Genomic DNA, 26,206 nt, shown 5'->3' with positions numbered 1-26,206 from the left:
ATGGAAGCATGAGGCCAGGATAGCCATAGTTTTAGAGTTTTAGAATATGGAGGAAACATGAACTGATTAATTTTACAGAATGAGAAACTAAAATCTATTTCTTTTGTTTTCTAAAATGTAAGCATTTCACTAAAGGGAAATCCATGATTAAAACACAGTTCCCTTGGGAGTTTTTGTGGCTCTTTTTTTTTTTTATCAATAATGGCAGTTTTATAATAGGCACCTACTCTGGACAAGTGCCAGTACTTGCTTTGAATGCCACAGTGAAACAATATTTGTGGACACATTTGGTTTCTTGGAAAACGGTCTTTGATTGATTAGCAAGGGGCCAAGGATATGTAAGTAATCTCATCCTTGCCAGACATCTGCTATCACTATCCTTGAGGTATGTGCTTAGGTAAGAGAAAAATAGAATGAGATTATTCTAATTTTTTTTGTTTGAAAATTATACGGATGACTGTTGAATAGGAAAAATAATGATAAAAGCATTATTTTAGGAAAATTAACTTGGTGGCAGTTTTTAAGTGATTTTAAAAGATATCAGGCACTTCTGAAATTGGAATTCTAGTAGGAGTGTTACTCTGTAGTGTGAAGCTTGAGTTGATGAGAGAGTGAACAGAGTTCTGGCATTTGGATCAGAGGTAACACCTGTAAGAAAAGTAAATGAAAATCTAAATTCGATTTGTTTCTCCACTCTATATCCAGTGCCTAATAAAATACCTGGGACATAGTTAAAGCTTACTTAATTTTTTAAAAATTAAAATCCAGGTACAGAAACTTATTTCCACAAAGGAAAACTAGGGAAAATAGAAACTATCCTATCCTGCTAGTGAAGGCAGTCAGTGTAGCCGATCTATTACCCAGATTAAAGACTAGTTCAGAAAGACACATTTTTTATTCAAAAATAGACCATAAAATCCAAAGCATGTATCACATTAACTGATTAATAAAGATAATAAATCAAATAGATCTGTGATCGGCTTTACTTTTGTGTTGTTAAGCATATTCTAGAAAGCTGAAACTAGTTCACCATATCCCTAGGTATTCAAGATTAACTACTACTAAACATATTTCTAAGGAACATACAAAAATAATTTATAATACATATTATAATAAAACTATCAAAACAACTATTTCCAAAATCATATATATATCACTCCCAGGAGATTTGCAGTTGCCATTAGATAAACAGTTTGCTGGGGCTAGGGAGGAGAGAAGTTACATGCCTGAGGCTCTATTCCCACTTCAGAGGCTGATGGCAGCCATTTGCTTATGAAGGCAAAACACCATCACCCAAATTATTGTAGCTGTCTCAGTCATGGCTCAGCTCCAGAACTCTTCTCCAGAACAAATAAGACCCAGGACATTCTCACCAAGCATGAGTTTGGGAGGTTGGGCCTGGCATGCAATTTGTCACATGCTGATATTATCTGCAGATAAAAGATCTTGCTGCACATGGAGATATAGATAAGTTCATCTAAGGCAAAGCTGGAGTTGAGAAACAAATGTCCCAAGGAAGCATTTTATCAAAGAGCCCAAGCTGATGGGCATAGGTGTTGGATGGTACACAGAAGGGAAATGGGGTAAGAAGGGCATAGTGGAAATTCAGAACAGAGTCTCCCTTTGGTACCAGTTTGATAAATGCCACACACACACACCAAAAAAAAAAAAAAAAAAAAAAAAAAAAATCACAAAATGAAGTAACTGAAATTCCTGAATGCTGCCCAGAGCATGGCAATAGACAATTCTCAGCCTTGCAGTAGAGACTGTTGAGGTTGGGGAGGACTTTGCACAGGAAGCAGGTTGCTGCCTCAGTCCAGGCTCTCAGAGCAGAGCTACAGTTCCCATGGAAGGGTCTTAGGGAGACCAGTATAGGCCTTTCACCTATGGAGACCCAGAAATTGGATCCTCATCAATTAAAAATTTGTATGCTTAGAAATTAGATATAGGAACAACATTTCTGAAATCTGAACCACATCATCTGGGACATGAACTATGTTATCCAAATAGTGGCACTGTGAGAAGATGATCTATGACCCAGGGAACAACTTGAAACCCGGAACACAGCAATGGAACACAGTGTCCTGAGTCAAATTTTCAACAAAGGGAAGCTGGGGCAGAGCTAGAAAATATAGTTTCAGGGTGCAAATAGCACTTCTTGGACCATGTTAATAGGGAGGGGAACGGAATTCTCAGCCACAATATATAGAGATTGAGTAGGATAAGTACTTTGCGGTTCATACTAGTTTAGGAAAAGGCAGGAAGATCCTACAAAAAGGTAACAATTGGCCCTAACTTTAGGGAATTTGGAAGCTCAGAGTCAGGAGTGAAACTGAGACCTGATTAATGACGCTAAAAAAAAAAATCCATCTTAAAAGCACATTTTCTCCTTTATAAGTCCATTTGACTGCCCAAGTAAAGTCATAACTGCCCATTTTAACAAATTACAGCTCAGTTCTTCCTCCTTCAGATTGGCAGTGTAGGCTCTTTAAATCTCTGTGCGGAACTGAAGTGCAGTTCCAGACATTTCCTTCTTGTAAATGGCATCAAATTTCTCATTTTGGGCCACTGTGAAGTAATTCTTCCAGTCACCTGCAGTCCCTAAAAATAAATAAGAAAACATGAAGGAGTAATATATTTCCAGTATGAGGGAAAAACTAATGTATACTAAAAGAAAAGGTTAGAAAAGAAAGACTTTCCTTGTATTTGAATACTTTAAAATGTCAGTTCTCTTTTATCGGTAATTCCTTCCATCTAAAAAGGTGGCTTATAACTAAACAGAGCCTGAATTTTTTTGAAGTATAATTGACATCCAATATTAGACTCGTTTCAGTGTACAATATAGTGGTTCGACATTTCTATCCATTAAGAAATGATCAACATGATAAATGAAGTTATCATGTTATTACAATATAATTCACATTCCCTATGTTGTACTCTGCATCCCTGTCACTTATTTATTTCATAACCAGAAGTTTGTTCCTCTTAATCCCCTTCATTTATTTCGCCTATTCCCCCACTCCCCTCCCCTCTGGCAACCATCAGTTTGTTCTTTTATTTATGAGTCTGTTTCTGCTTTGTTTTGTTTAATATATTTTTTTTAATTTCACAATAAGTGAAATTGTACGGTATTTGTCTTTCTCTGTCTGACGTGTTGCACTTAGCATAATACCTTCTAGGTCCATCCATGTTGTTGCAAATGGCAAGATTTTATTTTATTTTTTATGGCAAGTAGAATTCCATTGTATGTATAAACCACATCTCCTTTATCCCTTCCTCTATTGCTGAACACTTACACTGCTTCTATATCTTAGCTATTGTAAATAATGGTGAAATGAACATAGGGGTGCATATATCTTCTCAAATATATGGTGGTTATATTTTTAATTTTATTTTTAATTTTAACCTCCACACTGTTTTCTGCAGTGGCTACAATTTACATCCCAACAACAGTGTACAAGGTGTTCCCTTTTTTCCACATCCTCGTCACATCCCAACAACAGTGTACAAGGTGTTCCCTTTTTTCCACATCCTCGTCAGCACTTGTTATTTCTTGTCTTTTTGATACTAGCCATTCCAACAGGTGTAAGGTGATATCTCATTGTGGTTTTGATTGACTTTTAAAGATACATTCTGAAAATGATTAATTTTCTTGTCTAAATTTACAGGCTGTACAATAGTTTCCCGAACGAGATTCTTTTAGTGTTTCTGTTTGTCATGGGTCATAAGGTTACTACTGGGCATTGGATCAATGGTCAGGGCAGATTTTATCTCATGAATTAGCTTTGGAAACTATACAAAGGACTGGTCATCAGCAAAAACAATCCATGTACTAGAAAGTTGATAAGTATAATTTCCCATGAATTTATAAATGAAGATGGGATGACACCTGGAAGATCCCTGCTTTCCCTGAGTTCATTAGACTTATACTGTATTTGAAGTTTAGATGAAAAGAATAGCATTTAAAATCAAATATATAACATCTCTGAACCATTTTTACAAAACTTTGGGATACAAATTTACATTTATGTCTTATACTTGGATGCTTATAAATATTTATTTGGAAAATAAATTAATTTTTAAAATTTTTTAAAAGTTTAACGTTTTTGAGAGACAGAGAAAGAGCACGAGCAGGGGAGGGGTAGAGACAGAGGGGGTCACATATTCTGAAGCAGGCTCCAGGCTCCAAGCTGTCAGCACAGAGCCTGACACTGGGCTTGAACTCACAAACTGTGAGATCATGACCTGAGCTGGAGTCAGACGCTTAATCGACTGAGTCACCCAGGCGCCCCCCAAAATAAATAAATTTTTAATGTACTACAAATGTGCTTGGAGATAAACATCTACTTTTGCTATTTTATAAAATATGAAGTATGTCCTATTGAATTGCAAGCTACACTAACTCATGATGACTTGATGAAGATTTCAAATCCTTTTATTGAAAAACATCCCCGTAAACAAGGTTTTTCCCTGGTTATTATACTTTGTGTTCTATGTTCACTCACTATGCTCTCTAGGGTTAAGAGCTCTTTGAAATGCAAGAGTAGTGTATATTTGGAACAGTACATCTGTAAAGATGCCATTAAAAATAAAAAGCACGGATTAAACAATAGTTATATATAAAGTATTCCAATGATCTTGTATTTTGAGTATTAATTATATAATATACATAAACACATTTGCTTCACAAGAGTAAGGGAAGTATAAATTTTTTTGACAACATAAATGCTGGTGGAAGCCCAGATTTTTCTGTTTTATTGCGATTTGGGACATAAGTATGAACATTGTAGATCATCTATCCTCTCCATACTACTTTTACTATTGTGTAACTAAATTATGACCTTGACTTAGACAACATGGCATCCTTCAAGACTGAGTGCACCTGGCCCTTTGTTTATACATCAGTCTGAACCCTGTTTAACATCCATTTACATGCATGCTTCTTGCATTGCATTATAAGCCTCTTAAAGCAGATGCATGTGTCATTCATCCAAGCATGTTCTAGAGAATACATGCTGCATTCAGGTGTTCACGAAGAGTGTTTCCTATATGCAAATGAATGAATAAATAAGGATTCTTTAAGTGTCTCTTGAGTGCATGAATGAATAAGTGGATAAACTATTTAGACTAATAAGACTTGTTACTTTTTAATGTATTATTTATGGTCAGAAAAAACATTCCAAATGTTTACATGTCATTTACCATAATCCATCCCCCAAAATTTATGACACAGAGCTTGTTACTTTCTCCATATTTTCAGTGATGTAGCCAGACCTTTGGCAGATTGATTCAATGTATTCAAAGTCATAGATTCAGGGAGTGGAATAACCTGGATAAACACCAGATCAATCTGCCCTCAAAGAATATGTTTTTTTTTTTACCACTTCCAGAGAAGATGTAAAGACTGACTCTCCCATTAGACCAGCATGCACTCTTTTCTGTTTGAAGTTGGAGAAACATAGAATCCAGTTATGGAACTTATTTCATTTACCTCAATACCCTAACGAGATATCATGAGGTGGTACCAATTTTCATATGGCTGGGAATAAAACTCTCTTGGAAGTTACTTTCAGATAATCCGACAAAATGACAATTTGCCTTATTTAGTAAAGGAGTATTTTTTTCGGATTTTTTTTTCCTTTCTGCCAGCAAAATGTGTGTATGTGTGCACGAGTCTTTGTTTAGACACCATTTACAATGAAAATTTTACTTTCTAGAGGTTAGGTTTGAAAAGTTAAATGTAATGCTTTTGAAAATAAAAAATAATTTGAAAACACCAACACTATTTGCTATTTTAATAACTAATAGAGAAAAATGTTTTAGAAAACAATTTAACCATGTAAGTCTTTGAAAATCAAGGGTTTTCAGCCACGTGTTCATATGCACAGTACATTTTAGGGTTGTGTTTACTTCCTAGCACACTAACTGTGATTTTACCCCTTTTCCTCCCACTTCAATAAAGAATATTGAAAATAGAAGGTGACGTTATTAGGTGGATAACTTCTCAAATTTGTTTGTTAATAATTTGTTAAATGCATTATTTTTATCACTAATAAAACATCTTTTGACACAAATCCTGTACAAGAAGCCACAAGCTAAAAGATTTGCTTCATTGGAATCAATAGAGAATGCCATATTCCTCTCTTGTCATCTTTTTAATTTAAATTTAGATTCCATGTTTCCTATAATTCAGATGGTATTTTTAGGGAACAGAATCTTCCCATAGGGTAAAAAAAAGTCCTTTCTCCTGGTGGATCCTTAACAAAGTGACCTCCGTTTTCTAAGTGATATGGGGTGGATGGTTCTGTATTGAGTGACGTTAACCAATTACTGAGGAAGAGAGGGAGGCCTATGCCTATTTAGGTAAAGATTCAAGATTTAAGAATAAAAATTTTGGAATGACTCACATGAGAACTGACAAAACTAGTCCCATTTAGTAGCAGAGTAAATAGGAGAAGAAATACACATCAAATACCCAAGGTATTCAGATAACAGGTTTATAAGCATTATTTCCTCTGGTAATTTCTAATCTAGTTCAGCAAATTTTTGTGGCAGGTATTTTTAATGTCCTTATATTACAGATAAAGAAATTGGTGCCCAAACTGGCTAAGTAACTTGTTAGAGATCACAAAGTTAATCCTCATTTCAGAGTAATTCATAAGAAAGTGAAAAGGGAAATTCAATTCAGCAAAATACTTACCTTTACGCATAAAAGAGGATTTGCTGTGATCCATCACTGTACTTGGTATATGTGTGTAATTCACCAGAGGGTTGTCTTTCATCATTTCAAATGAGGTGTGATGGATGATCTTATCCAAGACCTCATCATTCAAATTCTTCTCTAGAAATCTCATAATCTTCTTGACTTCCTGCTTTGGATTCTATCAGTGGGTAAAGAGAGACATACCCAAGAAAATGGTAAACAAACAGATCATTAACATAATGTGAAAACTGTAATATTTATAATTTGTTTTCTTAAGTCTTGGTTCTGAATATTCAATCCATATTTTGTTGGGTCATCAATGTTTTTTTAAATTAATCATGAAAATGAAAAAATCAATAATTTATGTTTGGGAAAAATAGGCTAGAAATATTTTGTTTATTCTAAATTTCATATTATATTCGTTTATATCAAAAGTAAAATAAGAACAAAGCTTGGCTAAATAGCAACAATATATGGAGGAAAAAAAGCAGCTATTTTAAGTCAAGTTGTAATCAGATTTGAACAGTGAAAGTTTAGGGACCCAGTAGTATTTTTTATTCTTCCTGGCTTTATTTATTTGTTCTTAATCGAAATTCCTTTCCTGTTTTTATTTTTATTTAAAAAAAATTTTTAATGTTTATTTATTTTTGAGAGAGAGAGTGAGCTGGGGAGGGGCAGAGAGAAAGGGAGACAGAATCTGAAGCAGGCTACAGGCTGTGAGCTGTCAGCGCAGAGCCTGACAGGGGGCTCGAACCCACAAAATGTGAGATCATGACCTTAGCCGAAGTCCAACTCTTGACTGAGCCTCCCAGACACCCCATCCTTTCTTGTTTTTAATAACAATATTTAAAAACAAAAATAATAAATTCATGAACAACTTCAAGTATGTTTGCCTTAGAGTCTTTATACCTTCAACCTTGCTTGGATATAAATTATCAAAAATAAACTCCCATGAAAGCGCAAAGATATCAAAACTTAAGTTATTCATGAATAAGTGAGGATAAAAAGAACAAAATTTGATAAACAGATCACTTTCCGGATTCTAATGACATAAATTTAATATATGTAAATTTAAGGGAGCTAAACTAAACTCTATATGGGTATGTCTAGAAATACTTTGAGAAGGTGATAGCTAAGCTGAGTTGAAAAAGGGAGCCAGAATTTACCATGACGTGTGGTCTGCTGAGATGTTGGAGAGTGCATTTCCAGTAGAGAAAACAGTCAAAACTCTTGGGGGTATAGGGTCTCATAATATGTTGAAGGAAGAAAAAAAAGGAAAGAGGTTGAAGTTTGGTCTGAGTTGTTCATGGGAGTGAGGAGGGTTTTAAAACTGGAAAGATAAATTGGGGTAAAACTGAGAAAGTCCTTGGATGTCCTGCTGAAGGATTTGTACTTTATCTCTTATGCAGGGAAGAAACAGCATTTAATAATATGTCATTAACTATATGTGTGTTCATGTACACACATATGTACATTTTGGCAGGGAGTTCCCTACAAGGGAAGGTCTGGCAATGTTTTATATGTCAGACAATGAGAGCAGAAAGAGATGACTAATTAAGGGATGCTTGGAAGAAGTAAAAGGTCAGAAATGATGATAATGGAAACAGGGCCAAAAGAAAAGTTAATAGTGGTGCTAGGAAAACCACAGATGGACAAATAGAAAACAGTTTCTATTAGGGATTCAAAGTGTTTGGAGAATAATCTAGCCACTGCCTAAATATCAATGAGCATGTTAGTTTATAGCGCAGTACAAGTGAAAGTGGGGTGCTGGCTCCTACAGAATCTCCTTCTGCTGTATTACTCTTTCACCTCATTGGTTAAGAATTTATGCAGATGCTCATAAACCTGATGTAAATTACTGGACCTCTCTCTGAATTTTATTACTGATATGCAATTATAATTTTGTTCTATTGTTGATAGAATAAACTTCTTCATATAACATTGTCTAAAAATGACTGGTATGACAGGAGAAAAAGATCATCTATTAGTACTATGATTGTAGCACGTTTGAGTGGAATTAAAAATATGCTTATATTCATATAAGATATAAGATATGCTTATAAAGCTGATTGGGTCGGACCATAAATCAGTATGAACAAGTGGGTTTGAATAACACATTTTAGCTAAATAAGGAGATACATGGTTAACACAAAAATGTCATGTAGAGGACAACATACTGTCAGACTCAGAATTTGGATACCAGCCCAGCCCAGAAAATGTACTTCCCCATCCCTATGGAGAAAAAGGACTATATTCAGAAGCTAAAATTGATCCTTTCATAAAGTTATTAAGGGCTACGCTGGGTCTAGGAAGTGAAGAAAGATAGAACAGAAGGACAATTTTCTCTCTTATGAATTCATGACTTAACTCTGGCTAATCAAACATTCATGGGATAGTGTCACTTTTTAAAAGTGTTTTCATAAGACCACTTCAGTTTCACAGCTGCATATTACCAGCAAATTGAAATAAATTGCCTCAAGCCCTGTGTAAGTGGACAATAGTAAAGCTTAGACCATGAATTCTCTATGGGCTGCAAACAGATGTGATGGAAGATGGGAGCCTGGGCAGAGCAGAAAAATTCAAAGGACTCTTTTGGTTAAAATGTGAGAAGTACCCTGAGGCATTTTCAGAAATACTTGGATCAAGGGAAATTTTACATGGGGCAGGATTTCTGTTATAACAAGTAAAATTTTTGTCTCTAAAAAGCTTGTTATTACTGCTCATTCATTTATTTATTCATTCAAATAATCAATTATCCATACAAGTTATCCTATGAGTCCCTCTGTATATGTAAGGTGCTATATTATGTACTGTGAATGCAGCCATGAAAATGATAGATATTGTACTTTCCATTATGAATCTGAAAGGCTAAAATGTATCCTCATTTTTATGTCCAGGCTTTTTCAAATAGAGAGACTTGGTTTACACATATTTCTCAGGTGTGTGTGTGTGTGTGTGTTTGCCTAATTTAAGTAAAATACCCTCAGAATAGGGCTGGAACTATGCAGTATTTGAGGTAATAGTAGTTCATACAGGAGACTACATGAATGCTTATGAGTCTCCAAACTAAGAGGGATATAGTAAGAGAGTAAAGGAGAAGGGTACATTTCAGAGTTATAATAGATAGGTCATATGAACCAATGAGATGCTCACAATAGAGTGGAACCATACCCACTATATGGAAGCCAATGAAGACAATGTATTTTCAAACTTGAAAATTAATGGACAAATGACATCATTAACCAAAGAGAGAATAAAAGGAGAAAAGGCTTACGCGTTGGAGAGAGAGAGAAGCAAAATGAGTTTAGTTTTGAATGTGTTAAATTTGAGGGTCATTTTAATTAAAGCATGCATCTGAATTAGGGTGGAAGTTAAAATGGGGTTTTGGGGGGTCATTAGCACATAAATATTTTGGCAACAGTGGGCATGGGTATGATCACCAAAATGTAGCAAGCAGCTTAAAAAACAAAACAAAACAAAACAAAATTAAGTGATAGAGATCCACAGGAAAACCAGAAGAGTATGATAACTTGTTAAATGTAGGAAAGAATTTCAAAAAGAAAAGGTGCTCAAAATAAACACAATGGTGAAAAAGTATGAGAAGATAAAAATGTCATGGATTCACCACTAGAAGTCACTAATGATCTTAGAAAGATTTGAGTAAGCAGGCATGGAGAAGAGGCAAAATAATCATAACAGTTTTTTAGTCCATAGATTAAGTTGAAAATATATATTACCCCTTGGCCCCAACCCTTTGGATGTAGTGGGGGAATTATCCAGAATGAATTTCTATTTACCTCTTTCATATCTTCATAGTGCAAGAAAAGTATTGGGTGTTCTTCCTTTTTCTTCCACCAGCTCTTAACATGATTAAACCAGGAACCATAGGCCACTAATACCAGAAAAAACAGTCTATTACCACAAGCATTCATCAAATTAAAGATTTGTTTCTAAACAATAAGCCAAATTGTACAAATGTTTTGTGGAATTTAGTAATCAAGGGAACTGAATATATAAGGCCAATTAAAAAAATAAATAATTATGAATGTACAATTAGATTTTAAAAATAGAAAGTACAAAGTAAATGTAAATTTCAAATGAAAGTGCTTTGAGCTCCAGTGGGTTTTACTTAGCCTCGGGTGGAAGAAAACTACCCTACTAAGTACTCAAATTAATTATTTGTCTAAGTACTATTTATGTATACCAGATCTAACTAAAGATATGGGCATGTTAAGCAATTTCTATCATAAGCAGGAAATGAGAATGGATTTCTAACAACTGAAAAGACATTGGAGAAAATTTTCATCAAGCCAATGTAAAACACCAAATCTATTTATTGATGTCATAGTGTGATATTAGATATGGTTGATCTAAGTTTTTTAAATGCTATTTAAATATACTTGTTACTGACTTTGAAAAGTGTTTTGATAAGAAAAGCCATACCAGTAATGGTTATTAGTATTATTAAAAATAAAAAAAATTATGTATTAATTTCAAGCCCAAGCCTACCTACCATTTCCAGTCATGAACTTCTCCAGGTATTCTTGCCAGGTGCCAGGAACAGGTTGCAAATTATTCATTAAGTCAAAATGGTAGTACGAAACTGCAACGTCCTTGGCATTTCGAGCCATATAAATCATCTGCAGGAAAAAAAAAAAAAGGAAGGAATCCACATGGATTTGAAATCCATGGAAATTAATAAGAGGAAAACACTAGGGCAAATTAATGAAACAAAAAGCTGGTTCTTTTTAAAAATCACAAAATTAATAAATATCTAGCAAGGCTAATAAAAAAGAGAAGACACAACTAATATTAAGGAAAAAAACAGGCTGTATCACAACAAATCTTACAGCCATTAAAATTATAAGAGTATGAAAAGATGTTACACATCATATGTCATCAGGGAAATGAAAATTAAAGTGACAATGAGATATCACTCCATACTTATTAGAATGACCAATATCCAGAAAGCTGACACCAAATCCCGATGAGGATGTGGAGTCAGTGACAGGAACTCTCATTCATTGCTGGTGGGATTGAAAAATGGTACCGTTACTTTGGAAGACACTTCAGCAGTGTCTTATAAAGCTAAACAATACTCTTACCTGCAAGCCAGCAATTGCACTACATGGTATCTACCCAAAGTTGAAAAATAAGGCCCACACAAAAACCTGCAAATGGATACACATAGCAGCTGTATTCATAATTACCAAAATGTGGAAGGAACCAATATGTCTTTTAATAGGTGAATGAGCGAACTGGAGTATATCCAGACGATGGAATATTATTTGGCACTAAAATGAAATGAGCTATCAAGCCATAAAAAGATATGGAAGAACCTTAAATGCATATTACTAAGTGAAAGAATACAATGTGGAAAAGCTACAAACTGTATGATTCTGACTATATGACATTTTAGAAAAGGTAAAACCATGGAGGCAATAAAAAAGATCAGTTGTTGCCAGGTTGGGAGGAGAAGGGGATGAACAGGTGGTGTATGGAAGGTTTTTAGGGCAGTGAAACTACCCCATATGATACTATAATGGTATATATATGTATGTCATCATACCTTTGTCCCAATCCATAGAATGTACAACACCAAGAGTGAACCCTAATGTAAACTATGAACTTTAGGTGATAATGATGCATCAATGTAGGTTCATCAGTTGTAACAAATGTCCCACTCTGGTGGGAGCTGTTGAAACTAGGTAGCTATGCATGTGTAGGGGCAAGGGATATATGGGAAGTCTCTTTCCCTTCCACTCAATTTTGCTGTGAACCTACAATTGCTCTAAAAATAAAGTAGCTATAAAAACATAGTCTGTTCCAAGAAAGAATAAGAAGAGAATTATAAAACACTTTTCATTACAAAACTCAACAACTTAGAATTCCTCACACATCACAAACCAGTAAAAATCAGTGAGGTTGAAATAGATACTCAGAATAGCCCCACAATTATTGAAGAAATTGAATTTCAAATTTAAAACTTCCCCAGAATCAAATATTCAGGCACAAATGTTTTACTGGAGAATTTTACCAAATAATCAAATAAGAACTGACATCTTTATGTTGAGTTTTGGGAGTAGGCCAGAACATCTAGAGACCGCTGGGGAATAACGGTAGCAATACTGTCCTGAGATGGGGATCCTGTTGCTACCTGCCTTTGGCAAACTTGAATACATAGGTTTAGATTGAAATATATGTATTTTTTATTTAACCACTTTCTTATGTAGCTCAGTTCTCATAGTGACAAGTAAACAAAACATTTGAGCAATCACTATTTGTGTGATTAAAACAATAAGGTCACATTAAAAAATTGACTTGCAGGGGAACCTGGGAGGCTCAGTCAGTTAAGTGACCGACTCTTGGTTTTGACTCAAGCCATGATCTCACAGTTTTGTGAGTTTGAGCCCCACATCAGGCTCTGTGCTGATAGCGTGGAGCCTACATGGGATTCTCTCTCTCCCTCTCTCTCTTTCCCTCCCCCACTCACACCATCTCTGTCTCTCTCAAGAATAAATAAATACATGGGGCGCCTGGGTGGCGCAGTCGGTTAAGTGTCCGACTTCAGCCAGGTCACGATCTCGCGGTCTGTGAGTTCGAGCCCCGCGTCAGGCTCTGGGCTGATGGCTCGGAGCCTGGAGCCTGTTTCCGATTCTGTGTGTCTCTCTCTCTCTGCCCCTCCCCCGTTCATGCTCTGTCTCTCTCTGTCCCAAAAATAAATAAACGTTGAAAAAAAAATTAAAAAAAAAGAATAAATAAATACATTAATTAATTAATTAAAAAATTTTGGCTTGCAATGTGGAATATACCTTGCAGTTGTTCTCCCAGAAAGACTTAGGAAGGAGATCAATTGGTAGATGTGTCTTCACAAGCCGGGGTGAGGGATTCTTCTCTAATTGTTCTATTCCTGGGAAAATTTAGTTTGGTATAGAGATACATTAAAGTCTTCAAGGAGCCTGCATTTCCTGATCTTCTACAACCTGTTAAAATATTTTTGAGCAGTATATAATGCTGCTAGATTTTAAACCAATCACAGATTTTATTTATCTGGATTCTAAGAGGCAATATTGCATCATGGTTAAAGGCATAGTTCTGAGGTGTTGGAATCCTAAGTCTGTCGCTGAACTCATCATGAGACATTTGAAAGTATGTTAGTCTCTATGTTTCATTTTTTCCACCTCCAAAACGAGGGGTAATAGTATTGGATTTAGCAATTTGGAGTTTTATCATACCTTGCATTATTATAAATAATTACAAAAATATTTTCTGTATCTCAAAGAGATATCAATAACTAGTAATTCTCACATCAGCTATTATGGTTTAGACAATGTTATTTCTGTAGAGCATCTGCTGTTGCACCTACGTTTTTATTATTTCCTTTATGTGTCATATGTATATATATATATATATGCAAAATGAAAATGTTGTGTAATTTTTAGGTGTTAGCTGGACTCACTAAAGTCATACAACTAATATGTGGGAAACCTGGCTTCAAGTCTTTGTATAAGGGGTATGTGAATTTCCCTGAGATGGAAAATATCCATTTATTTTGTATATTCAGAGCTAGGAAGATCTCAGCACCCTGTATCTCACTACTTAAGCGACTTTGGTCAGTCTGAAGTCACTTCTGGGGTAAAGGCACACTCAGAGAATTCCTGACATAGACTAGGAAAGGCTGGGCCTATACTTTTAACTTACTATTCTTTTAATGCACTCAGTGGCTTTACCATATCCTAAATATATCTGTTAATGATGCTATTTCCTGTTCAGTCACCAACACTTAAAATCTCAATTATTGTTGTCTCCTCCTTCAGGTTTCATATCCAATAAAAAAGTCCTTTGCATTTTTTCACAGTATTACTTATACCCAGTCTAACCTCTAGATTACCTGTTAATCCTACATTATCTTCCCACCTTTTGCATACAAGGCACACCTGCTCAAAATTGCAGCTGACTTATTCAAAACAATCTTATGCTTCAGTTGTTTACAAAAAGTTATTACATATGCTAAAAAGCCACTGCATCTCTATTAAAACATCCTTTTAAAATGTTCTGTGTAAGGTTTATTTTTGTTTCATAGTTTATTACTTGTCTATTTATTTATTGTCAGTTCCCATGCCTCTTCCTCATTCCCACCCCAAACACACACACTCTAATGGAGATCCCACAAGAGCAGAGATCTAGCTTGCTTTGTTTACCAATGAATGTTCTGTAGAGAAAAATGTATAGCACATAGTTGTATTAGGAAGAATCTCTTAATTTTAATGTGGATAGGGTTGGCCAATTTAGGAAACAAAGATCAAGAATCTTAGTTAAATTTGAATTTCATGTAAACAACAGACATCTTTTAGTGTAAGTATCCTCCATCTAATATTTGGTATATACTTATGCTAAATAAAAGAGCTATTTATCTGAATTTCAGATTAAATTTGGTATCTTGAATTTTATCTGGAAACATTAGTTATATACCTACAAAAGTCACCAAGTATTTCATTATGCTAATACTGACCTGATAGTGACAGTCACCTTACAAAGCATATAGAAATGAGAAATCATAATCTTCCATAACTCATTATTCCTCAATGCCCATGACCTGAACTCTTATGTTTGTTTCTCTTATGAAGTTTTTCCCATAGCTGTTGTTCCTCTTCCCTCCCTAACTTCCTTAAAAGATTTCTCAACCTCTAGGTTGTAATTGTTTTACCACGTAAGGTCCTTCAAATGAACCCTTTATTGCACAAATGTGAATGTGGGGAATACGTAATGACATTACACATATTCTTATTCAGGCTCCAGAGTCCATCTGAGTGTCATTTTACCCTCTATTACCTGCTGAACCTCACCTACTCACTCTCTGGTGATGCTACAAGGCTTCACTCCCTACTCTTAACCCCCATCTGCCATTAGTCATACCTGAGTCTCCCACCCTGATTATTCTGATTCTACTGCTTTTACATTTCATACTTCTTTACGGCTTTGGAGTCTGATCTCACTCTTGAACTCACTTTGTTTGCTTATCCCAGAATAACTCTTTTAGCACCAAGATTCAGCATTTGCTCTGACTTCAGGCAACCACACAGAAGGAATGACACCTTCCCTATTGGTTCTTCTCTGCTTGTGGAAGTAACTAACTCTGGTAGGATAGAGAATTTGGATTCTGCTCTTTAAATTGATATAAACATTCACCACCATACTTCTGTCTTTCTACCCCAGGTTTCCAGCAGCATTGGAGAGCTAGGTCTCACTTCTTAAGCCCTTCTCACTTGCCCACAGGACATCATACTCCTGATCCTCTCTTAGATCACTGAGGATTTCTTGAAAACTGCAAGCGCTTCTTTCCCCCTTTCATTGTTGTTTAATCCCTGGACTGTACCAAGGTCTTTTCTGCATCTAGGACTTCATACCTACTATTTCGTCACCTGAAATGTGTTTTTTCCAACTATGTGCATGACTTTATGTCTCATTTCAAAGTAGAGTTCCCTAAATATCTGAGCTAAAATAAACTCTCTTTTATAGAGCCCTATTCTTTGGATACATGAGCCTAATAATATTCACATATTATTATTTACTTTTTTAATAACAATATTACTATAAACTCCTTGGGAATAGGGCATTGAATTTACTAATCATTTTATAGCCCATAGCACAGTGCATAATTCTTTAGAGCACTCAAAAAATATTTGTGAAATGAGAATGAATTGTATTAATAATAAATTTTGTGTTTGAGAGGCATTGGTACTTTACTTATTTAACTACAGCAATATCCTAAATTATGAGCTTATTAATCCAATCTATAAGATTCTATACAACAAAAGTAAAAAAAAAGATAAGGAACATTTTTTATGTTATCAACCAAATTTTTAGTTGTTTTCTACAACATAATACTTTCATCTTAGGCTATCATACCTGGATATGCAATGTATTAAACTACAGTTTCTCTATATGTATTGGTGATTGTACTGCTTGCAAACTTCCATTTTATGGCACCAAATTGACTCCATTTTCTTTGAATGGAAATTGCAAATATAATATTTAATGTGTTGTATAAATAATACTACCAAAATATAATTCCCAGCTGGTTTAAAATTACCTGAAGTTCTTAGTCCAGGGACGGCCATTTCCAACATTGGAACTTTAACTGTTATAAAATCCCGCTTACATTTTTCAACATCTCCATTATTTACAACCACGTCCACAATTTCACTAACCCAAGTGGTACCTGCGTTGAAAGGCAACATTTTGTATAACTATTATTGAATCTGGAGGGGAAAAGTACCTACAGGGAGTTTGCCATCTTCATGCATTCTATTAGAAACTTAATTCTTCTTTCTGCGCCCCAAATGCTCATCCAAAATATACTCAAAGCCGATGGCCAGACTGACTGACAAGAATAATAATTTTATTTAGGATGATAATGATTTCATTCATTTATTTTTTACAGTTTATTTACTTTGAGAGAGAGAGAGAGAGTACAAGCAGGGGAGGGGCAGAGAGAGAGGGAGAGAGAATCCCAAGCAGTCTCTGCACTGTCAGCATGGAGCCTGATGCAGGGTTCAAACCCACAAACCACAAGATCATGACCTGAGTCAAAACCAAGAGTTGACGCTTAACCAACTGAACCACCCAGGCACCTTTAGGATGATAATGATTTTGTAGAGAAGCTGATTTTCAGGAAACAAAGGCTAAAGTCAGATATGTATTTGTCAGGCTATAAAACTCACCTGATTTGGGGTAAGTGGCTATCACGATGTCATCGGGTCTGCTGTGGAACTGTTCAATCTTTTCCCAGTTGTTTGTAAATGCATAGACCATGGGACAGCCATGAATCACCTTCAGGTTTTTTCTCATGATGTCGTTCGGGGAAGTCATTTTTATACCAGGTTGTACAAATTCTTAAGATATTGCTATTTTCTGACAATCCAGTCTTGGGAAAATAAAGGAGATAAAAATTAGAAGTTGAGTAACTAATGTTATTCTTAAGACACTGTTAGTTGATACAGAGTGAAATTGGCCTTTAACACACTCAGTGTTCAGAGATCTAAATACAAAGGGCATTTTTGTGGGTGTAAAGCTGTAGATTGCAAGAGCAGCAACTGGCTCAGTGACAAGCAGGACAAAGGTCTTTACTGGAAGCCTTGGAAAGAAATGAAACAGCACATCTTAGAACTGGAAATCAGATTTTACAGAAATATGCTAAGAATTATCTGGACTTAGGGCAAGATAAATCTAACACTCATCATTACACTTCAGTTGTACCTCATTTTTCCTTGTAGGAAATCCATCATCTTTCTTACCTTTGTTCTTCTGTACATAACACCTCTGCTTTTTTGGTCTGCTTCTAAGATTTTCTTTTTTAATTTTTTTTTTTTTGAGTATAGTTGACACACAATGTTACATTATTTGCAGGTATACAACATAATGATTCAACTTCTCTGTACTTATCTATGCTCCCCACAAATGTAGCTACAGCCATCACTGTACAATGCTATTAAAATATCATGGACTATATTCTCTATGCTGGGCCTTATATCCTTGTGACTATGATTTTCTTTTTTTCTATCACTGGTTTTGAGCAATTGAATGATGATATGCCTTGGTATGGTTATTTTCACAGGGAGTATGTGTGCATGTGTGTGTGTGTGTGTGTGTGTGTGTGCGTGCATGTTTTAGATTTATTGATCTTCTTGGAATTATGGGTTTATAGTCATTATTTCTCGTTCTTCCTTCTGAAACCTCAGGCCACGTAAAGTTATTCATAGCTCACTGATGCTTTATTCATTTTAAAAAAATTCTTTTCTCTCCTCGTGTTTCATTTTATTTATTTATTTTGAGAAACAGAAAGCATGAGCAGGGGAGGGGCAGAGAGAGAGGGAGAGAAAGACTCCCAAGAAGGCTCCATGCCTTCATCACAGAGTCCCATCCAAGGCTCTGTCTCACAAACCATGAGATCATGACTTGAGCTGAAATCAACAGTCCGATGTTTAACTGACCGAGCCACCCAAGCACCCCTGTGTTTCATTTTAAATAACATCTATTGCTACGCCTTCATAGTCATTGACCTTTTCTTCTGCAATGTGGAGTCGATGTTAATGCCACTTATTGCTTTTTTATCTCAGACATAGTTTTCATCTCCAGAATATCATTTTGGAAATGATTATACTTTTGTTATCTCAATTTCTTGAGCATATTGAATACAGTTAAAATGATTGTTTTAAGGCCATCATTTGCTAATTCTAACATCATGTTAGTTCTAGGTAGTTTTCAACTGAATAAATTTTTTATTATGGTTTCTTTTGTCTGCTTCTTCGCATGCCTTGTTTTTGTTTTGTTTTGTTTTGTTTCATTTTGTTTTGTTTTTGGATGTCTGCTCTTATCTCCTTGTGGCCTGGGGATTCCTTCAAGGCAGTCATCTGGAAATCACAGGGCTCAATTTTTTTCCTGTTACTCCATCTTGCTTAGGAGCTATGATGGTTAACTTTATTGATCAACTTGAGTGTAGCATGAGATGACCAGATATTTGCTGAAATATCATTCTGAGTATTTCTGTGAGGGTGTTTTTGGATGACATTAATATTTAAATTGGTATATTGAATAAAGCAAATTGCCCTTCTTAAAGTTGAAAGCCTGAATAAAACAAAAAGACTGACCCTCCCCCAACTAAGAGAGAATGCTTCTTGCCTGACAATCTTTGAACTGTGACATCAGCCTTTTTCCTGTCCTCACACTGGAACTAAAACATTTACTTTTCCTGAGTCTGGTAACTGACAGCTTTCAAGCTAAAACACTATCAGCTCTCCTGGTTCTTAGGCCTTCTCCAGTCTCAGACTGGAATTAAATTATCAGCTATGCTGGATCTCCAATTTGCCAATTTATCCTGCAGATCTTGGGACTTGTCTGACTGTAAAACCTCATAAACCAATAGGTATAATAAATCTCTCTATATGTATATATGTGTGTGTGTGTGTGTGTGTGTGTGTACATAATGTACATATAAAAAATTCCTTAGTAAACTGTTTGATGTAACTATCCTAATCATAATCATACTAACAATACTAAATCCAAATTAGAATCTCATTGCTCTGTTAAGTCTTCAAAAAAATTTGAATCCTAGGAGCAGATTATATTATTATTCTCTCTTCTCCAGAGAAACAGAACCAATATTTTATATATATAACATATATCTTAATATATATTAAATTATATATAAAATATGAATTAGATATATTGTAAAAATTAATGTTATATATATAAATTTATTTATATATAATAAAAATATATTTATATATATTTGGAGAGAGAGAGAATTCATTATGAAGAATTGGCTCATGCAATTATAAAGACTGACAAGTTCCAGGACATGTAGATGTCAAACTGAGACTCAGGATAACCAATGGTTTAGTTTTAATCTGAAGGCCAGCAAGCTTGAGACCCAAGAACAACCAACGCTTCAGTTTGAGTGTGAGGGCAGAAAAAAAACAACTGATGCCTCAGCTCCAAGGCATTCAGGTTGTATGAATTGTCCCTGACTCCCTGGAAGAGGAAGCCTTTTTGTTCTATTTAGGCTTTCAACTAATTGGATAAGGCACATTCACATTAGAAAGGGCAATCTGCTTTATTCAGTCTACCAGTTTAAATGTTAGCCTCATACAGAAATACCCTCACAGACCTAGTATAATGTTGCCCAAATATCTGGGCTCCCTGTGGCCCCATTAAGTTGACACATAAAATTGATCATCGCAGAGAGCTACTCACTAAACTTTGTTGAAGGTTTTTTTTTTTTTTAAAGTATATTTATTTATTTTGAGAGAGTGCAAGTACGTGCATGCAGGTATGGGTAAAGAGAGGGAGACAGAAAGAATCCCAAGCAGGCTCCACACTGTCAGTGCAGAACCTGATACAGGGCCAGAATTCAGGAACCATGAGATCATGACCCGTGCCAAAGTTGGACGCTTAACTGATTGAGCCACCCAGATGCCCCTTTGCACTGAACTTTGTAAATAAAACTCTAGCTTTGCTTTTACTACTGTTTCTCATTTTACAACCCTCTCACCCCCCATCCCCACAGAATGTAAAAATCCTAGAAATGGAAGGAAATGTAAAACATAGAAGTTATAGGACCCTTGGAACCTATTGTTCCATTTATTTTTGAGACTTGTAATAAAAAAATAATACATAGTATATATTACACATGAATACAGTTTGAATTAACAATCTGAATTATATAGTATCTTAGAAGAACTCTTATTGTCACTAGCAAAATAACTATAACTAGACTTCAAAGATTGCCAACTAGAGGTTCTTAAATGGATATATATATATATAATTTTTATCATGTAAATATTTTGTAAATAATTTAGTGATTCCAAAATTCCTTGAAGGAACTTTAGACAGTGATGAAGCTTTCAATATTTACTTGTATAATAGGAGCTACACACAAAATCACTAATTTAAAAGCTACCTGCTGCTTAAACTGTTATGCCTAAAATTAATTTGTATAGCAAGAAGTATGTTTTTGATTAGGAAAAACTTGTTAATACAATAGCCTGGTGTTTTTAGAGGTAATTCTTCCACACATCCCTGAAAAATAGTCTAGAAGAGAGAAATCTGGACAAAGATTTCTTCATTTTACATTATAAGACATGTATTATATATCGTAATTTTATATCTTATAATTAATAGGTATGCACACAAAATTAGTGTGTCTTTTTGTCTCCCCATAAAGGTTGTTACTAAATCATGGGCTTGTCTTTAAATATATGGTATCTTGGAGTGCCTGGGTGGCTCAGTCGGTTGAGCGACCAACTTCAGCTCAGGTCATGATCTCATGGTTTGTGAGTTCCAGCCCTGCGTTGGGCTCTGTACTGACAGCTCAGAGCCTGGAGTCTGCTTCTGATTCTGTGTTTCCCTCTCTCTCTGCCCCTCCCCCACTCATGCTCTGTCTCTCTGTGTCTCAGAAATAAATAAACATTAAAAAAATTTTAAACATATGGCATCTTATGCTAGGAAAACAGTAAAAATAATCAGGATTTTTCATCTTTATTACTGCTCATAAAGGAGCTGGGTCCTTTGGAGGCCTGAAGAACAGTATAATGATGGAAAAGCAGAGGTTTAGTATAAGTAGACACATGAATTTAAGGCAGATGAGATCCTAAGATGAGATGCCGATAAAAGCTGAGTGACCAGGGCATTTTAAGAAAACTATATTAAATATTCCATATTAATTTGTTGCCTTCTCTATGCTTCTCAATCATCTTCTATTTTGTGGTAAATATCTGGTTGCCTTAGCAGTCCCTTGTTAGTGCAGGAACAGAGTCTAGTAGAAGAAATTCTCCAGCATGAATTACTGTGGAATACGTCAGCAGCCCCAAGAAGGGAACAAATAATGTTGTTGGTCAAGAACCCAGCAGAAGCAGGAAGTAGAAAGGAGTGAAATAGATTCTATAAGCTCTGTACTTGGAGTGAAGTAGATATTGAGTGAACTGAATGAGTGAATGATTAAAGCTGCATGTCCCACTTAGAATCTTCTAAGATCTTGGGGGTAGTGATACTTCCTAATTTGGATATACAGGAATGAGTGACAGCAGAAGGCAACATAATATATTTGGATATTAGACCTGAGTTTCACAAAATAAATGAAACAGTTTTCCCTAAAACGTTTTGTTCCACTAATTTATTAGCCAATTATTTCTGCCCAGATTATATAAAGGTAACTATTGATCCCAAATATCATTTGAATGCTTATATATTTTGAATTAATTGAGGAAAGTAAGTAAGGCTCTCTTTTTCTTCTTTGGTTACACAATAGAAAATTCAGTAGCACTATATCCCCGCTACCAGCTCTTATTATGCATATAGATTATTATGGGAAAGCAAATAAATACTGAGGACACAGCACCCCCAATTTTGTACTGTCTGCTACAAATCATGTGGACAAATTCGTTCCCCACTTGGTGGGTGGTTAATGTTATTTCATACGTTTATAATATCATTCCTGGGTCCATTCATGTCTTCACTCATTCTTTTTCATTAAATCATTCATTTTGATTCATTTGTTCTATTTTTTAAAATATTTATGTAATCAATTCACAATTGCTATTCAAATACAGTTCATGTACAAGCACCATGTACTATAGGCATCACCTAAGAGCTTGTTAGAACTGTAGCATCTCAGGCCTTAACATAGAATCAAATTTATATTTCAACAAAGTTAAATTGTAATTTGTATGCGCAAGGTAATTTGTATGCACAGTAAAATGTGTAAAGCATGACTTTAAACCACTTTTAATCTACTCTCTAACAATATAGGGTAGATATAAATGATATATCAAACTGAATTCACGTCTTCTAGAAAACAAATTGTATCGACTGTGCTACCCACCCCAATGGTGAGTCTCACTTTCATTCTGTGGAAGAGATTAAGTATCAAGTGCAGAGAGTCTGCTCAAAGACATACCACAAGTGAGTGGCAACCAGAAACAGACTTTGATTTATCTCATCCAAATGAGGGTGTTCATAATTTGTAAGGAAATTTTTCTCTGACAAAGCAGACTTGCCTCTGACCAGAACCTTAAGCTATTAATGCTGCAAAAATGTTGTCAGAGAAGCATGTATATGAGTAACAAGATGAAAATAAAGCAGCTGATTCTGAATACATGCTAGTCACATCTGGAAAGTGGGTGTAACCAATTCAGGAATCTAGGAGTAGTAGTCCTGAATTGCACTGCCTTTGTGTGACCCACAGATAATGATGAATTCAGAATTACAGGGGGAGATGGATGCAGTGGGGTCAGGTTGGAAGACATAACGTAACTAATGTCACTGAGCCTGGTACCCTGGAAGGTGGTTTATGAATGATATTTAAAATTATAAAAATTAGTTTATAAACATCTTTTAAATCCTATCAGAAAGTGACATACAATTTTATGTGGTTATATATGATAGTCTACATGACATGACAGGTCTTCCTACTTGAGCAATAGGGAGAAAATTACAATATCTAGATTAGTTTTTAAAAAGATCAATGGTAGGGGCTCCCAGATGGCTCAGTTGGTTGAACATCTGACTCTTGATTTCAGCTCAGGTCATGATCTCAGGGTCATGGGATTGAGTCCTGCCTCGGCTCTGAGCTGGGCATGAGCCTGATAAAGATTCTCCCCTCACCCCCTTCTGTCTCTCTCTCTCTCTCTCTCTCTCTCTCTCTTCCTCTTGCCCTTCTCCTCTCCTCACCCATGTGCTATCTCTCTATCTCTCTCTGTCTCTCAAGAAAAAAAAAAAGAGACCAATGGTAAAAAAGAGAAAAATGAAAAACAACTCCCCTCTTAGGAGAAACTAACTGAGATAATTGACATTAAAACTGAACGGTTCTTTTAATGAGAAAAGAATATTTGTTTCCATTTGTTTCACCCTAATGAAATCCAACTTTATTCCCCTATGAGGCATGCAGTTTCATAAGAAGACCCCCAATCCTGGCATGCTTCAGAAAAGTCCAACTGACCCTAGAAAAAGAAATGTGATCACGGAAACCCCGAGAGACTGTGCACAGCATCAACAACAATACTGAGTTTCCTGTGGGAAAACTGGAATTAGGCAACAGCATTTAAATTGCAAACATGTGTTCAAAACGGAAATCACTAAAGAAGCCCAATGCTTTATGGCTGCAGGACAAAAACTTCAAGACAAGAAATTTTAAAAAGCAAATTTTACCTCACAATTTGATCTCCTTTTTCAGTGTTTATTTTCAGTCAGTGGTGCTGGCACCGAAAAGAACCCTGGGAGCTGATGGTAGTCCCAGGATGGCAGGGCGAGGGAAGCCTGGGGAGGCTCACTTCTGAAGCCAGGACAAAAGCAAGTTCAGGATTGGCTCTGCATATAGTAGCCAGTGACTTTACAGGCAGTTAAGATACAAAAAGTTTGAGCTACACACACATTCACACACACAGAGGCGGGCACTGCTGTTTCAACAGCTGACAGAACCAGGAAGTGCGGAGAAGGAAATGGATCAGGGTGGTGACCAGAAGTAAGCACAGTCAGATTGCCTGGATTTGAAGGTTTCCACAGGGTTTCACAGGGTCTGAGAGAAATGCCTAGGGGAAAATCTGAAGCATCAGTGTACGTAAGCCTGTTGCTCCTCTTACAAGAATGTCTTCTAACAATTTTTTAAAATGCTTATTTATTCTTGAGAGACAGAGACAGAGCATGAGCAGGGGAGGGGCAGAGAGAGACACAGAATCCAAAGCAGGCTCCAGGCTCTGAGCTGTCAGCACAGAGCCCGACGTGGGGCTTGAACCCGTGGACTGCGAGATCATGACCGAGCTGAAGTTGGACACGTAACCGGCTGAGCCACCCAGGCGCCCCATAATAATTTTGATTATGATGAAAAGGCGTGTGTTTGTGTGTGTGCTTCATCTAAAAGCAACGTAAGTTTACAATATCGCAGAAAGGGCAAACATATACAAACATTTACTGACAATGAAATAACTTCGGGAAGCAGAAACAGGGTAGAACTGATGGTTTCTGTCACTCTAATTTCTACAACTTCTCAGCATTTTATTTTTATATGCTGAGTCACTATACACAAAGAAGGATTAAACAAGAAGCTACGTGTGGAGGGGAAGAAACTTTGCCCCAGAAATAGGCTCCTGTTCTCTACCCTTGTTATCTCAACCACTCTGTAAGATTTGCTTATAGTCTGCTTGCTGTAATCAATCCTTTAGTTAAGGCCACTTAACAAGATAGATCCAGCTATAACTGCCAAGCCTTTGTCCTGGAGATTATACCTATGTAGTTCTGGGAAATCAAACAGCCTAGAAGGAAATTAGCACATTCCTTAAGACCCTCCATTTTACTTACAGATTATTAAGGACATTGTATAATTTTTTTCTTTTTTTCTTTTAGAAAGCGAGACAGAGAGAGAGAGAAGGTGGGGAGGGGCAGAGGGAGAGAGGGGCATTTATATTTGGCCCTAGTCATGATCGCCAAACTAGTACAAATGATATTTTAATTTTTTACAGATATTTTGATAAACACCTGGATTCTCAAAATATTATAATGCCAAATATGGAAGTTAAATTGGTTGGAAGTTTTAATCTGATATGTATTATTTTCCAGTTTGATTCAGCCAAATTTCTGAAAAACATTCAACTTGCTGAGTCATATCCCAATACAATGGTATTTCAACCGATTGAAATAGATTGTAGACAATTTTGTCCTTATATTTGTTACTTTAAAGACATTTCTTTTCATTTTAAAATACATATTATGTAGCAATAAAATTTTACATAGGTTTTAAAATGAAATATAATATTTTAAGGAAATTTTATTTTTGATTTGGGTTCTACTTCTGAACCTGTCTGCTTTCCCCTCCCCACACTAAGGATCACATTTACCTTTGTCTTTTGTTAAAGATCTTCAACATTAGCTTTGAGAAGGGATGACAAGTCTGGAGTAGCAAAAGCAAATGTCTATGAATAGGGTGACCTATAATTTATCATCCAAACCAAG

General features: G+C 35.7%; 1 protein-coding gene across 1 annotated transcript; it reads right to left on the bottom strand.

Moving 5' to 3' along the window:
- Nucleotides 1–876: 876 nt before the first annotated feature.
- On the bottom strand, nucleotides 877–24,635 carry SULT1B1 (sulfotransferase family 1B member 1). The gene is made up of 8 exons (XM_030313745.1): nucleotides 24,410–24,635; nucleotides 17,428–17,630; nucleotides 16,797–16,925; nucleotides 13,516–13,613; nucleotides 11,217–11,343; nucleotides 10,501–10,595; nucleotides 6,701–6,881; nucleotides 877–2,601 (listed from the first exon to the last, which is right to left on the bottom strand). Exons 2-8 carry the CDS (start codon nucleotides 17,573–17,575, stop codon nucleotides 2,489–2,491), a joined length of 891 nt encoding a protein of 296 aa, XP_030169605.1. The 5' UTR covers nucleotides 17,576–17,630; nucleotides 24,410–24,635; the 3' UTR covers nucleotides 877–2,488.
- Nucleotides 24,636–26,206: the final 1,571 nt, after the last annotated feature.

Source organism: Lynx canadensis, chromosome B1 (assembly GCF_007474595.2).
Source record: "Lynx canadensis isolate LIC74 chromosome B1, mLynCan4.pri.v2, whole genome shotgun sequence".
Lineage (NCBI taxonomy): Eukaryota > Metazoa > Chordata > Mammalia > Carnivora > Felidae > Lynx > Lynx canadensis.
This window is presented reverse-complemented; position numbering and strand designations above follow the sequence as displayed.

Coding starts and splice junctions, on each gene's coding strand:
- SULT1B1 (XM_030313745.1), bottom strand. CDS start 17,575: ATGACTTCCCCGAACGACATCATGAGAAAAAACCTGAAGGTGATTCAT. Junction 13,614..16,796: donor CCCTGGACTAAGAACTTCAG/GTAATTTTAAAC, acceptor AAATTTTCCCAG/GAATAGAACAATTAGAGAAG. Junction 10,596..11,216: donor GAAGTTCATGACTGGAAATG/GTAGGTAGGCTT, acceptor TTCTGGTATTAG/TGGCCTATGGTTCCTGGTTT.